Source organism: Apus apus, chromosome 1 (genome assembly GCF_020740795.1).
Source record: "Apus apus isolate bApuApu2 chromosome 1, bApuApu2.pri.cur, whole genome shotgun sequence".
In the NCBI taxonomy this organism is placed as follows: Eukaryota; Metazoa; Chordata; class Aves; order Apodiformes; family Apodidae; genus Apus; species Apus apus.
This window is the reverse complement of record NC_067282.1, coordinates 124,344,957-124,361,213: the sequence shown is the minus strand read 5'-3', so window position 1 is coordinate 124,361,213 and position 16,257 is coordinate 124,344,957. Positions and strand designations below refer to the sequence as shown.

The window sequence follows — 16,257 nt, the reverse complement described above, 5'->3', positions numbered from 1 at the left end:
GCATGACGTCACGGCGGGGCCGGGGGCCGCAGCCAGGGGCGGTGCGGGGCGGTGCGGGGGAGCCGCTGCGTTTCCTTCTAGCTGCAGCCCCGGCAGGGCGCGCAGAGGGGCGAGGGCTGGGGGGGCCAAGCCGCGGGGGCTGCAGAGCTGCGCCCCGTCCTGGCAGCTGCTAGGGGTGCGGGGGGAGCAGGCCCGGGACGCGGGTGTGAAAGTCGTGGCGGGGTGCCGGGGCGAGGGGCTGCAGACCGCGTCCGGAGCCCCGCGGCCATTCGCGCTGGGGCGGCGGGGCGGAGATGCCCGCCTGCCGCCGGACCTCGGCGGGCCGGGGCGCTGCTCTGGGGAGGCTCATCCCCACTGGCGTCACGGTGTGCTAAAGAGCCGGCGACGGAGGATGGAGGGGCGGCTTAGCCGCTGGTTGGCAGCCTGGGGTTTAACAGAAGCAGCCCCCGAGGAGGGCGGGAAATGAGGAGAGGGGCTGCCGCGCTGCCGTCCTCCCCAGCCGGGGCGGAGATGCCGGGAGCAGGGGCTGTCCCGGCCTTTTCCGCGCCCCCCGGCGCGGAGACTCTTACTGCAGCAGGGAGCCCCGCAGCCGGGCTGCCCCGCAGACCTCGCCGCACCGCGGGGGAGACACAGGCGCGCCCGGCGAGCTCTCTTGGTCCCAGCACCTTGCCTGTCCCGCTCCGTGCACTCTGTCCTCCTCGCCGCCCACCCTCTGCCCCGGGATGCCTCCCAACCTCACTGGCTATTACCGCTTCGTCTCCCAGGAGAACATGGACAATTACCTGCGCGCTTTAGGTAACTCCGCCTTCCTCATCCCTCCCCTTTTGCTCCCTTGTGTCTCCAAAAATGTCAGAAATCGGAGAGAAAGGAATTTGGGGACCCTCGGGCCCTTCTGTCTGCGACCACCACTTTTGCGCTGTGGTGGGAGGGGGAAGAACATAGGAAGGCTGAGGCTCCCTGGCTAAAATTGGAGGAGCACTGTAGAGATGCTGCTGGAGTGGGAGGGGGGCAGGGGGGACAGGTCCATCCACACATCTCCCCTCCTTCTCATCCTCCAGATATCAATGTGGTCCTGCGAAAACTGGTTTGCCTCTTGAAGCCTGATAAAGAGATAGTCCACACGGGAGATCACATGGTCATCCGCACAATCACCTCCCTGCGCGACTATGTTATGGATTTTGACCTGGGAGTCCAGTTTGAGGAAGATCTGGGACCCGTGGATGGGCGCAAGTGCCAGGTGAGAAGCCCAAGCAATGCAGTTTGGCAATGGACTGGGGGTGCACTAGAAGTTGAGGAACTTGCTCAGCTTTTGATTCATGAACCAGATGAGAGCCCAGCTGGTGTGCTGGTGTGCCCCTGCAGGTGCAGGAATAAGTGGTTCCATGAGGAAATCACTCACAGCAAAGAGGGTGGGCACCCAACAGTTAGAAACCCAGTACTGTGGGACCCAGAGGGTACTGTCCTCTGGAGCAAAGTCCTGAAAAGACAGAACAACAGCCCACTTGGCAGGACTCTGTTGCTCTTGGAATCCACAGGGTCATTCACCTCACACCAAGAACATCATTCCCAGGGAGCCACCAAAGAGACATCAGATCAGTGACTGCGTCAAAGAATGCATCTGATGGGAGCAGTCAGTGCCATTGCTGGAAACTTGTATTGCCAGGACCCACTTATCTTGGGACTGTCTCTTCTCCCTTTTTTTTTTTCAGACCACTGTCTCCTGGGAGGGCGATCAGCTGGTGTGTGAGCAGCTAGGGGAGAAGAGGAACCGAGGCTGGAGACACTGGCTGGAGGGAGACCAGCTGCATCTGGTGAGGAGGGGTCCAGCCCCAGTCACAGTGAGCAGGGGGATGTGTGGTGTGTGGGCAGCGGGCTCTGAGCCAGCTGTGCATCTTCCTTACAGCTCCTCTCAGACTTCAGCCCCGGCTCCTCAGGGGCAGCCACCACTTCACACAAACATCCGCCTCCTGGGTTTAAAAGTTAACACAGCTCGGCAAAGGCCGTGTCCCTTTTCTGCCCTGCAGCCTGACCCGCTGCGGCTTTGGGAGTGTCGGGAAGGACGTGCAGCAGCATGTGGCCTGCGAGACCAGCCAGCACTGGGGGGGCCGGCAGGGCTTCGGTGGAGGTGGCTGGGCGGGGAAAGAAATAGGAGATCCAGCCTAAACAACTCTTTCGCCCCTCTATCCCCAGCGCATGACCGCTGAAGATGAGGTCTGTGTCCAGGTTTTCCAGAAAGTGAAGTGAGCACGCCCGCAGAGGGATGCCCGGACGGGGCCCTCGCTCCCGAGTGCAAACTGCCTGGAAGTGAAAAAGAAACAAGACCCGAGCCAGCCGAGCTCCGCCCGTAGCAGCGTCTTTTCTTCTGCCTCGCCTCTCGCCCAGCAGCGGCCGGGGCTGCGGGCTGGGATGGGATGGGACGGGATGGATGGGACGGGGCGGGCCGGGACCTCCCGCGGCGGCGGTCACGGCGGGGCCGGGCCTGCGGGGAGCGGGAGGCGGGAGAGGAGGCGGGCAGGGCGGTGGGACGGCACGGAGGCTTCTTTCAGAATAAGAGCGTGGCGGGGGCTGCCCATGCTCGGCCCGCCCCCCTGCAGCTCCCCCGCCCCGACTCTCCTTGGGAAAGCAGGAGCTGATGCGTGAATGGGCAAGGGGGTGTGAGGCTGTCCCTTCTTCAGGAGCCACCAACAGCCGTCTTCTCCTGTCCCCTGGGGACGCCACAGTCTTCTCAGGATCCCGGGATCCTCGAGCAGGAAGGGTGGAAAAGAGACCTTGTCCTTCTGAGTCAAGGGTTTTCATAGTGGTGTAAAATCTAAGGGCTGGGACAACTAGCCCCGTGTTCATGGTGCTCCTGAGAAGGTTTTGAGGATGAGGAAGGCTCAGGCTCTCCTCCTGGTGCAAGAAACCGTGGCCACTGCCACCTGTAGCCCTAGCACTCCTCCTGGCACTCCTGGCAGTGTTATCCCCATAGCCATCATATCTCCCCTAGTCCACAGGTCCTCTCTGTCATCGGAGACCAAGGTACAGAACCAAAGGAGGGGAGGTCCCCTGAAAAACCAGACTGGTGCCAAAGACAGGTGTCCTTTAATGAAGACACCTGCTGGGATGTGCAAGAGCCCGCAGGCAGCCATTTCTGAAGGACGCTTGTGGTTGCCCCCCAGCAAAAGGCTGAAGGGCAGGGTATGGAGAAAGGTGTAAGTGCTGGCATTGCAGAAAACCAAGAGGCAGGCACCTTTTGAAAATCCAGGCCCTTTTCAAGCTCAGAAAAAGCAAATTTTTCCTCCAGCAGTAGAAGCATTTTCCAAAGAACTTCTTTGCATGGAACTGCAAAGATAAGTGCCATGAGAAAAGCAGTACTTCAGAACATGTGATAAGCAGGGGGTCAGGGAGCTGTAGCTGTACCTGTAATGTTAACTTCTGTCTCTTCAACATTGTCTCTGAGGACATTCCAGACTGTAGCACCCTGTCCATATCCACAGTGCAAGAGTACCCCTGGGTGGGACACAATCAAACTCAACAAGCAATCACAGCCATGTCATCCAGCACATCGTTTATCTGCCCTGTGCAGACCCCTAGAACCTGTAATTCCTTCTGTTATAGAAGCCTCTACATTGTCTTCGTTGATACATGACGTTTCAAAAGGCAGAGCCACATGATGACCTTGCACAACCATCCTATATCACTGAGACACAAGCCCTCGGGAGGTGAGGATGCAAGCTCAAGGCAAGGGATAAGGTGTGTGATATTGGGACGACACTTTGATCTTGCCCCTTCCTGAGTGGCTGCAGAGCTACATTCCTCCTGGCATATTACACTTGGCTCTGCTTCTTGATTTAGAAGGCGTATAAACAGGCTACCAAGATGATGATGATGCTCACCATCTCCTATCAGGGCGAAGACCCACTCTTAGAGTCCTAAGCCTTCTTTTGGTGTAGGTCATCTCCATACCAGCCAGAACTTCAGGAGTAGCATGGTTTGACTGGAAAAAAAAAAAAGTGCTAAATCACTGGATAGCACAGGCCTGGCTGTGTTAAGACCAAGCCCTAAGGCTAGTGGCAAAGTGTCTCCAAAAGGCTGCAATGGGTAGTCAAACCAAGGAGTTGAAGGTAGAGTCCCTGAGACAGAAAGGCTCAGGGTTCATAGGTGGGCCTGGGTCTGTGGCCCTGGTGTACTGTGTGCTAGGGGGTGTAGCTGAAGGAGGCCCAACAGAGGAGGAGAAAAGATGGAGGAGAAAGACTACAACTTCTCCTCAGAAGAAGGTCTGCAAATCACAGGATGACCTTACAGTTTCTGAGGCTGTAGAGCAGGTTTCTTTCCAATGACCTCCTGCAACACAGTGTATTCAAACCAGAAGTCTCTCTGCATGAGAGGCTGTTGGCATCTTTGACTGTGCTGAAGATCTACAGTTCTTTACTTTGCTCTGGTATTGCCTGCATTTATCGTCCAGTCCTCTTGTAACCCAGATGAGTCAAGCACGCAGCAAACAGGTGCTAGTTTTGGCATTCTGTGGTCCTACATGTATCCTGTGGCTCTACATTTATTTTGCTCTTAAGCAAAGAAAAGCACAGACATCCTCCCGAGGAAAAAAAAATGGTACCAGATATTTCCTGAGTCCTCTCTAATATAAGGAAGAGGATTGCACAGCACACCTGAAGAGTGGGGCTGGCTTTCCAAGGAGGGACCTGGACAGGATGGATCAATGGGCCGAGGTAAATGGCATGAAATTCAACAAGACCAAGTGGAGGGTCTTACACTTTGGCCACAACAACCCCAGCAGCACCACAGGCTGGAGGAAGAGAGGCTGGAGAGCTGCCCAGCAGAGGGACCTGGGAGTGCTGGTTGACAGCCGGATGAACATGAGCCAGCAGGGTGCCCAGGTGGCCTGGAAGGCCAGTGGCATCCTGGCTTGTATCAGGAATAGTGTGGCCAGCAGGAGCAGGGATGTGATTCTGTCCCTGTGCTCAGCACTGGTGAGGCCTCACCTTGAGCACTGTGAGCAGTTCTGGGCCCCTCACTGCAAGAAGGACATTGAGGTGCTGGAGCAGGTCCAGAGGAGAGCAACAAGGCTGGTGAGGGGACTAGAGGGAAAGTCTTATAGGGATAGGCTGAGGGTGCTGGGGTTGTTTAGTCTGGAGAAGAGGAGACTCAGGGGGGACCTTCTCACTCTCTACAACTACCTGAAGGAAGGATGTAGTCAGGTGGGGCTGGGCTCTTCTCCCAGGCAACTAGTGGCAGGATGAGAGGGTGAAGCTGCTCCAGGAGAGGTTTAGGTTGGATATTAGGAAGCACTTCCTCACAGGGTGATCAGACATTGGAACGGACTTCCCAGGGCAGTGGTGGAGGCACCATCCCTGGATGTGTTCAGGGACAGGCTGGATGTGGCACTTAGTGCCGTGGTCTGGAGATGTGGTGGTGTTTGTCATAGGCTGGACTTGATGGTCTCAGAGGTCTCTTCCAGCCTTGGTGACTCTATGACATTTGGGGGGTAGGGTGAGAGCAAGCTCCGAGAGCTGCTGGGTTGCAGACCCCCCCTAGGAAGGGCCTGCAGGGTTGGGCGAGCTGTCCCGCGCCCCGAAGCCGCGAGGCCCCCGGGGCAGCCCGGGCTGTGCGGCGGGGCCGCGGCTGGGCAACAGAGGGCAGCAGGCAGCAGCGGGCAGCAGAGGGCAGCAGAGGGCAGCAGGCAGCAGCGGGCAGCAGAGGGCAGCAGAGGGCAGCAGGCAGCAGCAGGCAGCAGCAGGCAGCAGAGGGCAGCAGAGGGCAGCAGAGGGCAGCAGGCAGCAGAGGGCAGCAGAGGGCAGCAGCGGGCAGCAGAGGGCAGCAGAGGGCAGCAGGCAGCAGAGGGCAGCAGAGGGCAGCAGAGGGCAGCAGGCAGCAGAGGGCAGCAGAGGGCAGCAGCGGGCAGCAGAGGGCAGCAGAGGGCAGCAGGCAGCAGAGGGCAGCAGAGGGCAGCAGAGGGCAGCAGGCAGCGGGCAGCAGCAGGCAGCAGAGGGCAGCAGGCAGCAGAGGGCAGCAGAGGGCAGCAGCGGGCAGCAGAGGGCAGCAGAGGGCAGCAGGCAGCAGAGGGCAGCAGAGGGCAGCAGAGGGCAGCAGGCAGCAGAGGGCAGCAGAGGGCAGCAGCGGGCAGCAGAGGGCAGCAGAGGGCAGCAGGCAGCAGAGGGCAGCAGAGGGCAGCAGAGGGCAGCAGGCAGCGGGCAGCAGCAGGCAGCAGAGGGCAGCAGAGGGCAGCAGGCAGCAGAGGGCAGCAGCGGGCAGCAGAGGGCAGCAGAGGGCAGCAGAGGGCAGCAGGCAGCAGAGGGCAGCAGAGGGCAGCAGGCAGCAGAGGGCAGCAGAGGGCAGCAGGGGGCAGCAGGCAGCGGACAGCAGCAGGCAGCAGAGGGCAGCAGGCAGCAGAGGGCAGCAGGGGGCAGCAGGCAGCAGAGGGCAGCAGAGGGCAGCAAAGGGCAGCAGGCAGCGGGCAGCAGCAGGCAGCAGAGGGCAGCAGAGGGCAGCAGGCAGCAGCAGGCAGCAGAGGGCAGCAGAGGGCAGCAAAGGGCAGCAGGCAGCGGGCAGCAGCAGGCAGCAGAGGGCAGCAGAGGGCAGCAGGCAGCAGAGGGCAGCAGAGGGCAGCAGAGGGCAGCAGGCAGCAGCAGGCAGCAGAGGGCAGCAGAGGGCAGCAGGCAGCGGGCAGCAGCAGGCAGCAGAGGGCAGCAGAGGGCAGCAGAGGGCAGCAGGCAGCAGCAGGCAGCAGAGGGCAGCAGAGGGCAGCAGGCAGCAGAGGGCAGCAGAGGGCAGCAGGCAGCAGCAGGCAGCAGAGGGCAGCAGAGGGCAGCAGAGGGCAGCAGGCAGCAGCAGGCAGCAGAGGGCAGCAGAGGGCAGCAGGCAGCAGCAGGCAGCAGAGGGCAGCAGGCAGCAGCAGGCAGCAGAGGGCAGCAGAGGGCAGCAGGCAGCGGAGGGCAGCAGAGGGCAGCAGGCAGCAGCAGGCAGCAGAGGGCAGCAGAGGGCAGCAGGGGGCAGCAGGCAGCGGAGGGCAGCAGAGGGCAGCAGGCAGCAGAGGGCAGCAGAGGGCAGCAGGCAGCAGCAGGCAGCAGAGGGCAGCAGAGGGCAGCAGGGGGCAGCAGGCAGCGGACAGCAGCAGGCAGCAGAGGGCAGCAGGCAGCAGAGGGCAGCAGAGGGCAGCAGAGGGCAGCAGGCAGTGGGCAGCAGCAGGCAGCAGAGGGCAGCAGAGGGCAGCAGGCGGCAGCAGGCAGCAGAGGGCAGCAGAGGGCAGCAGAGGGCAGCAGGCAGCGGGTAGCAGCAGGCAGCAGAGGGCAGCAGAGGGCAGCAGGCAGCAGCAGGCAGCAGAGGGCAGCAGAGGGCAGCAGAGGGCAGCAGGCAGCAGAGAGCAGCAGAGGGCAGCAGGCAGCGGGCAGCAGAGGGCAGCAGAGGGCAGCAGAGGGCAGCAGGCAGCAGAGGGCAGCAGAGGGCAGCAGGCAGCAGCAGGCAGCAGCAGGCAGCAGAGGGCAGCAGAGGGCAGCAGAGGGCAGCAGGCAGCAGAGGGCAGCAGAGGGCAGCAGAGGGCAGCAGGCAGCGGGCAGCAGCAGGCAGCAGAGGGCAGCAGAGGGCAGCAGGCAGCAGCAGGCAGCAGAGGGCAGCAGAGGGCAGCAGGCAGCAGCAGGCAGCAGAGGGCAGCAGAGGGCAGCAGAGGGCAGCAGGCAGCAGAGGGCAGCAGAGGGCAGCAGGCAGCAGCAGGCAGCAGAGGGCAGCAGAGGGCAGCAAGCAGCGGGCAGCGGGGCCGGGCGGCTTTCCCGGGCTCTCGCTGCCCTCCCCCGCCTCCCCGCACCTCCCCGAGCGGCCGCGGGGCTTCCCGGAGCTGCGGCCGGGGCGGCGGGGAAGGCGGGCGCATGGAGATGTGAGTGGAGAGCTGGGGAGGGTCCGGGCCGAGGGGCTGGGGGTGTTGGTGCGGGGGGAGAGCTCGCTGCTCGGCACGGCTGCCCGGAGACGGGGGGGGAGACAGGGAAGTCGGTGTCTTCTCCCGAGGAACGAGCGACGGGACAAGAGGAAATGGCCTCGAGTTGTGCCAGGGGAGGTTTAGGTTGGATCTGAGAGGAAAAAAAACCCTTCTCTGAAAGGGCTGTCGGGCTCTGGGACAGGCTGCCCAGAGAAGCAGTTGAGTCACCATCCCTGAGGTGTTTAAAAGATAGGTAGAAGTGGTGCTGAGGCACATGGCTTAGCGGGGACTTGGCAGTGAGCTGGGGTCATGGTTGGACTTGAGATCACCTTAAAGGTCCCTTCCAACCAAAACGATTCTATGCCGGGAGAGAAGCAGAGGGTCAGACCCCTCCAGGAAGAAGATCTTCAAAGGGCTAAGCTCAGGCAGGCTCACTGCCCTCCGTGAAAGCTTTGCTAGCACGTAAGATTGAGCGAGAAGGGTTACTCGCTGGCTGCTGTTCTGATGAGACCTGGGCAGAGAGCTTGTGCTGGAAGAGCACTCATAATCCCGTTCCCCAGTGGGGAAGAGGAGTGATCTGCAGGATGAGGAAAAAAGAAGAAAGAGTTCCAACTTTTGGAGGAGAGAGACTGAGGCATGACTGGGTAGAGGGCTGCCCGGGAGGCACTGCAGGATTGCTCCTCAGCACTCTCAGCTTGAGATCTTCACATCCTCACCAGATGAGATAGGCAGTAAATAGCAATAGCTGGGGAGCTAGCAAGAAGCAGAAACAAGCTGCTGGCCCACAGCCAAAGGGAATGAAACTTCCTTTAGTTCTAAGGGACTCAGCCTCATGACTGCTGGGAGCAAGCAGATGTTGCTCAATGAATTCACCCATGTTCCTTCAAACATCTTCCTGGGTTGATGCATCTGTCTTGTCTGTATCACGATGCCTTGCTGGAACCTGGGTAGTGCTGGTGTCTTAATTTCAGCTGTCCTTCTCCCTGAGTGATCAAGCCAGACACGACCTGCAACTAGGCCCCTGGTGTTTGGATTCCATGGGACAGTGCGCAAGTAATTTGTGAAAACTCCTCTGATTTTGGATGACCTAATTTTGTGCAATGTCATCGTTTATTTGTCATGTTCACAGGCATGTTCCATTTGTCCTGTGGGCCTTCCTCTTTTTTGGAGTGGTCAGTTCCAGTCCAGTCCCAAGCAAGCTTTTTGGGGAGATCAGATCCCCTGGTTATCCCAAGCCATATCCCAACAATAACATCAGCACCTGGGATATCCGTGTCCCAAAAGGCTATGTGGTGAAGCTGACCTTCAGATATTTTGACCTAGAGCCATCTGAGTCCTGCTTCTATGACTATGTTAAGGTAGGTGCATAGATACCTGGGGCAAGGTGGGGGGGGGAAGAGATGGGAATGTAGTGGCCAGCACCTGTGATGGCTGTTGATTCACCAAGCTGTCATGCTTCCCACAAAGGAAAGAGAAGGGAGTTAAAGATGGAAATAGGTGGAGCAGTTCCTGGCAACTTGGGACTGGGTAGTAGTGGATACATGGAGCAGCCTAAGTCTTACCAAGCTACAAGGTTTTTCCCATTAACCTTGACAGATCAAAGCAGACAAGAAGAACTTGGGCCGATACTGTGGCCAGCTTGGGTCGACCACAGGCAATCACCCAGGAAGGAAAAAATTTGTGTCTAAGGGGAACAGGATGCACCTGGCATTTCACTCTGATTTCTCCAACGATGACAATGGCACAGTGATTCCCTACAGGGGCTTCCTGGCCTATTACCAAGCTGTGGGTGAGTAGCAATACCCTCATCATGCAGAAAGAAGCCTGTATGTCTCCACCAATTCTCCTCCTTGTCTGAAAGCAAGGATATGGATCTTTATGAACTTTCACTGTACAGCAGAGAGGTTTAACACTTTCCTCCCCTTGTCCCTGCATCTCCCGTGTCTTCAGATCTTGACGAATGTGACCCTAACAATGCTGCTGAGGAAGATGAAAGGCCTCAGTGCCAGCACTTCTGCCACAACTATGTGGGGGGCTACTTCTGTTCTTGCCGGACTGGCTACCAGCTTCAGAGTGACCACCACTCCTGCAAAGGTAAACTAACATTTTGAAGAATCACAGGGCTCCAGGGAAGGAGTCCTTCAGCCAGGAAGGGCAGGAAAAGTGACTTAGGGAAGAGTTGAGAGGGCTGCAGAAGATTCAGCTCCTCAGTGTGACCTGTACTTTCTTCCTCTACACCAGTGGAGTGCAGCAGTGAGTTGTACACAGAGGCCTCTGGGTACCTGAGCAGCCCTGAGTACCCCCAGCCCTATCCGGAAGAGCTCCGGTGTAACTACAGCATCCGTCTGCCAAAGGGCCTGTCTATCACCCTCAACTTCTTGGAACCCTTTGAGATTGATGACCACCAGCAAGTCCACTGTCCTTATGACCAGCTCAAGGTACTGGAGATTAGCAAACTCTCTTTTCAACCTTGCTGCCAGACCTGGACAGGAATTGTGGGATGATAAACATGGGATGGGTACGAGGTGAATGCCCTGGCGTGAAGCACTGACCTCTTCCCTTCTCCCTCCCTCAGTGTGCTTCGTTACCATTGTCCTGAGGTCACAGGCTCTGGGTCACAGGTCCCTGTGAGTGGAGCCAAAAATATCATCCTCCTTCCAGTTCCATCTCCCTTTGTTTTAATTTCAGGATTGGAAAGGGTTGTTAGCTCTGCTAGCCAAGATAAGGAAGAAGCAGAGCTTGTGGTGGGTAGGCCCTTTGTTGTCATCTGTCAGTGCAGACACCAGCAAAGAGAGGTCAGCCAGCCACCCTGTCCACCATCACAGGCACAGTGGCAAGCTTGGTCCGGACTGAAACAGGGATACTGGGGCAGAGAGGCATGTGTGTTTCTGTCTCTGTGATCCATGTTTCCCTCATCAGATCCAAGCACGAGGGAGAGTGATTGGTGAATTCTGTGGCAAGAAGTCACCTGACAGCATTGAAACCAACAGCAATGAGGTGGACATACTCTTCCTCACTGATGAGTCAGGGTTCAGCCGTGGCTGGAAGATCCACTACACCTCAGAGAGTAAGACATTTCTCCTCCAGAGGCTACTACAGCCTATCTACACCATTTGTTAATGCCAACTTACTTTGATCCATTCTCTTAACAGAAATAAAGTGCCCACAGCCTGTCCCACGGGACCAGTTTACCATCATCAGAGACCTGCAGCCTGTGTATCAATTTCAGGACTATTTTGTTGCCAGCTGCAAGACCGGGTATAACCTGATGGAGGTGAGATCCCTTGTCTGCTCCCTTCAGCCATATTTTGGCTTCTCTTCAGTTCGTATGTCTTTCACTTTCTTTGGACATTTCACTCCTGGCAATCTCTTGCAGTTTCTGTTTCTTCCTGGCCTCAGTTGGCTTTGTTCCAGCGTTTTCTCCTTTCCTAGCTCCCGTCCTTATGCAGTTACTGTTTCACAAAGCCCTGGTAGGAAACGAGAGACAAAGATCCCAGGAAGTATTGGTAAACAAGAATATCTCTTTGGAAGGATATGTAATCAGACTTGAAGCAGAAGGTGCTACCTGCCTCCCTTGCCATCCTATTGGCAGGACTGGGTAGTGCCCCAGACTTGTCACAGTTTTAGGATTGGTGGCTGCTGACATCTTGGCCTGCTATGGAGAATTTGTAGCCTGTGGCAAACAGAGGGTAGAGGGAATCATAGAATCACAGAACGGTTTGGGGTGGAAGAGACCTTAAAGATCATCTAGATCCAACCCCCCCTGCATGGGCAGGGACACCTCCCACTAGGCCAGGTTGCTCAGAGCCCCATCCCACCTGCTCTTGAACACCTCCAGGGAGGGAAGGCAGCAAACAGAGAGGACAGCAACTGGAACAGACTGCAGAGGGGGAACTATTGAACAGCAGTGAGAAGATGGGAAGACAGAATAACATCTGAACATGGGGAAGGGAATGCAAGGTTCTGTACAACCAACAATGCTGTTTTTCTCTCCCACACAGGGCAACCAGAAGTTGCTGTCCTTCACGGCTGTCTGCCAGGCTGATGGGACGTGGCATCAATCCATGCCCCGCTGTGAGAGTGAGTGATCTGAGAGCAGGGATTATGCCTTCTGCTCTGGCTTTCCCTCTCCAAGAACATGGGGTCTCTGACCATAGACTCATGCTGGTTGGAAAGATCTGTGGAAATCCACTGTTGACTTTCATTACATTTGTCTGCTTGCAAAACCTTAAATGTTTTTCTCCCTTACAAAAATGCATGAAATATCACTAACAAGTTGCTATAATGTTGTAACATCTAAAAGCAAAAGATGCCTGTTTGGGATCCATTTTGGAGCAACCTCTCTCTGCCTGCTGTTCCAATCCATCCTTCACATCATGGCTGCAATCCAAGTCAACCTGAAACCTGCAAGGAGTAAGGCTGTCTTTTGAGTCAATTCTTTTTTTTTTTCTTTTTTTTCTTTTTTATAGTTGTGAACTGTGGGAACCCTGCAGACCTGACCAATGGGGCATTCAGCTATGTTAATAAACCTGCAAACAACACCTACCAGTCAGTGATCACATACCGCTGCAATGAGCCCTATTATCACATTGTCACTGGAGCAGGTGGTGGTGAGTCCTAATTCCACACAGACGTTGAAACCTGTGCCTGGAAAGCCCTCTCAGATTCCCACTTAGCATGGACTCTGCTCCCCAGGCTCAGGGCTCAAGGTTTCCTCCTGCTGAAGGCTTCCCAGTCTTGCCTTGGCTCTGCAGCATAGCTTCTGATGCTCGTTACCTCAGCATGTTCCCACTCTGCTTCATTCCTGGAGACCATCACATCCCTCCTCCATGCTCTCCTTAACTTGTTTGGAAGGTCGTCTTCTCTCATCTGTAGTCATGATTTATTCTTCTCTAGTGGATTTCATTCTTTCACTGAAATGTGAGGCATAGTGTCTGGGAATCACCAACATTCTGAAACCTCATCACACCTGTCCAAGTTGCTACAAAAAACCATCACACTCCTCTCCTCTCTAATGCTTTATACCTCTTTGAAATATTGTCCAGCAGCAGAGATATCTGAGGGCTAAATAACATACCTGCAGAAAAATCTGGTTTTATGCAGCAGGTCAAAAGAATAAAGGCAACATTCAGAACCACTCACGTCTTCTCTGGATGTGAGACCTGACTTGATGACACAGGAGCTTAGGTTACAATAACAGTGTAAAAAAGTTAATTGTCTCCTTGCCTTGGCTGTTCATTTAGACTCTACGCACACACACACACACAAACCAAACAACCCAAAAACCATGTAGAAAAGAAGTAGACTTTAAATCTGAATCAGTTCCTGGATATGGTTGCCAGCATGGACATACAGTTTTGCTCAATGTCATCAGAAAATAATTCAGGAGCAAGTAAATATCAGCACCAGCCAAATTCTTATGGGGAGTGACTGTGATTTAGTCAATTTTGGAAAGAGAACAGCAAACAGTTTCTTGCAAGCATTTAGCACAGTGTAATATAAATGGTATAAAAACTGTTTTTAGTCACCAGCACAGACTTTCTCAGAAAGCAAGAATCTTGGAGGTAGTAGAGCTTGTGTTGAGAGGTGACATGCAAGTTGGTTGACCTGCAGTATAGCTTCAGAAATAGATACTGAGCATGTACAGGAACTGACTCATCTTTTTGCTTTTTCTGGAACAAAACACCTTATCTTACTCTCTGCAACTGCAGAGACTAGCAACTTGATTCTAAAATTCCATCCTATCCTATCCTATCCTATCCTATCCTATCCTATCCTATCCTATCCTATCCTATCCTATCCTATCCTATCCTATCCTTAGTCTAGTCCATTCCATTTCATTCTTCCCACCCTATACCTGCAGGCCTGGGTCTCATTCATTCCCGTCTCATCTTCCAGACAGATTCACCTGCTCTCCTGAGGGAACTTGGGTGGATGGAGATGGCCAGGTGAGGATTCCTGCCTGCTTGCCAGGTCAGTAAAAAACTCTGAGTTTGTCTGATGTTTACCAATTCCTGCTTACAGTCAGTACAAGGCTGTGACAACGTACAGGGAGGGGAGTGAGGATAATGGTGTCAGGGAGGGAGGACAGAGGAATCTATCCAGGAAGGCAAAAATAATCACAGAATCACAGAATGGGTTGGGTTGGAAGGGACCTTAAAGATCATCTAGATCCAACCCCCCTGCATGGACAGGGACACCTCCCACTAGACCAGGTTGCTTAGAGCCCCATCCAACCTGGCCTTGAACACTTCCAGGGATGGGGCAGCCACAACTTCCCTGGGCAACCTGTGCCAGTGTCTCACCACCCTCACACTAAAGAATTTCCTCCTGATGTCTAACCTAAATCTCCCCTCTCCCAGTTTAAAGCCATTCCACCTTGTCCGCTCACTACATGCCCTAGTAAAACATCTCGAACAGTGATGGTGTAGGAAGGAGAGAGACAGGCCAGGGCAACAGAGGGTGGAATGATCTTGCTTTTCTCTGCAGTGTGTGGGAAGCCAGTCAATCCTGTTACCGCAGTCGAGCGGATCCTGGGCGGCAAGTCAGCAGGGAGAGGGAATTTCCCTTGGCAGGCTCTGACTGGCATCCAAGGACGAGGGGGTGGTGCACTCCTGGGCGACCGTTGGATCCTCACTGCCGCCCACACCATCATCCCCAAAGGGGCAGGAAGGAATGAGGTGAGTCTGGACCAGGTAGCAGAGGATGCTAATATTTTCCTCGGCCACACCAACGTAGAAGAGCTCTACAAGATAGGTAACCACCCTGTACGAAGGATCTTCATCCATCCAGATTACAACCCTGAAGATGAGTATAACTTCAACGGGGACATAGCTCTGCTGGAACTGAAATACCCAGTAACCCTGGGCCCTACAGTTCTGCCCATCTGTCTCCCAGATACTGCCAACACCACGTTCTATGAGGATGGGCATGTAGGCTATGTGAGTGGCTTTGGTGTGGAGAAGAACTTTGTTTCCAATGACTTGAAGTATGTGAGCCTGCCGGCGGTCGCTCGAGAGAAGTGTCAGAGTTGGCTGGATAGTAAGAGGCGAGATATACCTGTAGTTTTCTCTGAGAACATGTTCTGTGCCGGCTTCCTCACAATCAAACAGGATACCTGCCAGGGGGACAGTGGGAGCATCTTCACAGTGTTAGACACACAGAGTGGTCGTTGGGTGGCTACTGGTATTGTTTCTTGGGGTATCGGCTGTGCCCAAGGCTATGGCTTCTACACGAAGGTCCTCAACTATTTGGACTGGATCAAGGGGATAGTAAGGGAGGATAGGCTCTAACTGTTGTTGTTCTGCTACCTGGAGCATCAAAGAAGAATAAAATAATAACAAGAATAAGAATCAAACAAGAATAAAAAAAAAAAACAAAACATACCAATTTCCAAACACAGTAAAGCTTTTGATGACATCCCAAAGGCTTTTCAAACACTTAAACCATGTAACTTTCATCATGAGCACTTCTGAAAGCCACCGTATTGTTTGAAGAATTCTTGGTGGTACTATCAAGACTTAGAAAAGCTGCTGCACCATTGGCAGCTTGTGGGATGCCTTTGTGGATGTTCTGGTTCTTCCAAATCTCATTAGTGGATGAAGCCTGAACAGTGTCAGGAAATCTCATGACAGCAAACATCTTACTGTTTGAAGTCCTGAGGATGTCATCAGAATACTTTAGCCTACTTTTGTACTTCATAGTGTCAGATGTTTGCAGGGCAGCAGACTTCCTTGAAGGATGTGGTGCTTTGTGCTGAGTGTGCACATGCCACACATGTGGCATCAGTAAGATTCTGTTACTATTAAAATCATGGCTGGAGAAACCATGTGTGGTTTTCCGTCTTTGTTTTTAACAATTACTAAATATTCCCCATCACTGGAAGCAACTTACAGACTTTATATAGGGCTGTTTTACCTACCAACGCAGTTTTCCCAGTTCAGTGTGGCAGTTGCTCACTTGACAGAAAAGTACCGTTAGATTACCCAGTCTGATACCCCAGGTGGCTTCAAGGGGGGCAAGAAAAAAGTTGTCTTTGTGATGCCACATTCAAAAGACAGGGAAGGCAACAACCAGTCTCATGGAGAAGAGAGCCAAGGAACCTTTACTTACTAGAATTTAAGGATGGATTTTTTTTCATACCATATGCAATAAAGTTCTGACTGCAGGTCAGGGGAGACCTCATCATGGCCTTCGAGTACCTGAATGGGGCCTGCAGGAAAGCTGGGGAGGGAGTTTTTACAAGGGCTTGTAGTGAAAGAATGAAGGGTAATGGATTAAAACTGGAAAGCTAGATGATCTCTAGGGGTTTCTTCCAACTTCCACAACCACCACACAAGCCTGAAAAACCCACC

At 54.6% G+C, this 16,257-nt stretch overlaps 2 protein-coding genes across 2 annotated transcripts; both read left to right on the top strand.

The window, feature by feature from the left end:
- Positions 1–551: 551 nt before the first annotated feature.
- RBP5 (retinol binding protein 5) lies at positions 552–2,335 on the top strand. The gene is made up of 4 exons (XM_051643718.1): positions 552–795; positions 1,059–1,237; positions 1,710–1,811; positions 2,191–2,335. Exons 1-4 carry the CDS (start codon positions 723–725, stop codon positions 2,242–2,244), a joined length of 408 nt encoding a protein of 135 aa, XP_051499678.1. The 5' UTR covers positions 552–722; the 3' UTR covers positions 2,245–2,335.
- Positions 2,336–7,729: 5,394 nt separating this feature from the next.
- On the top strand, positions 7,730–15,731 carry C1R (complement C1r). The gene is made up of 11 exons (XM_051643375.1): positions 7,730–7,864; positions 9,033–9,261; positions 9,500–9,692; positions 9,854–9,997; positions 10,145–10,341; positions 10,823–10,970; positions 11,056–11,177; positions 11,905–11,983; positions 12,373–12,513; positions 13,802–13,876; positions 14,393–15,731. Exons 1-11 carry the CDS (start codon positions 7,857–7,859, stop codon positions 15,193–15,195), a joined length of 2,139 nt encoding a protein of 712 aa, XP_051499335.1. The 5' UTR covers positions 7,730–7,856; the 3' UTR covers positions 15,196–15,731.
- Positions 15,732–16,257: the final 526 nt, after the last annotated feature.

What these genes read in the sequence shown, in the direction of transcription:
- RBP5 (XM_051643718.1), top strand. Translation starts at nt 723, where the DNA reads ATGCCTCCCAACCTCACTGGCTATTACCGCTTCGTCTCCCAGGAGAAC. An exon ending in TGGATGGGCGCAAGTGCCAG is followed by an intron (nt 1,238 to 1,709) that starts GTGAGAAGCCCA and finishes TTTTTTTTTCAG; the next exon opens with ACCACTGTCTCCTGGGAGGG. An exon ending in AGGGAGACCAGCTGCATCTG is followed by an intron (nt 1,812 to 2,190) that starts GTGAGGAGGGGT and finishes CTCTATCCCCAG; the next exon opens with CGCATGACCGCTGAAGATGA.
- C1R (XM_051643375.1), top strand. An exon ending in GCTTCTATGACTATGTTAAG is followed by an intron (nt 9,262 to 9,499) that starts GTAGGTGCATAG and finishes TAACCTTGACAG; the next exon opens with ATCAAAGCAGACAAGAAGAA. An exon ending in GTCCTTATGACCAGCTCAAG is followed by an intron (nt 10,342 to 10,822) that starts GTACTGGAGATT and finishes TTCCCTCATCAG; the next exon opens with ATCCAAGCACGAGGGAGAGT.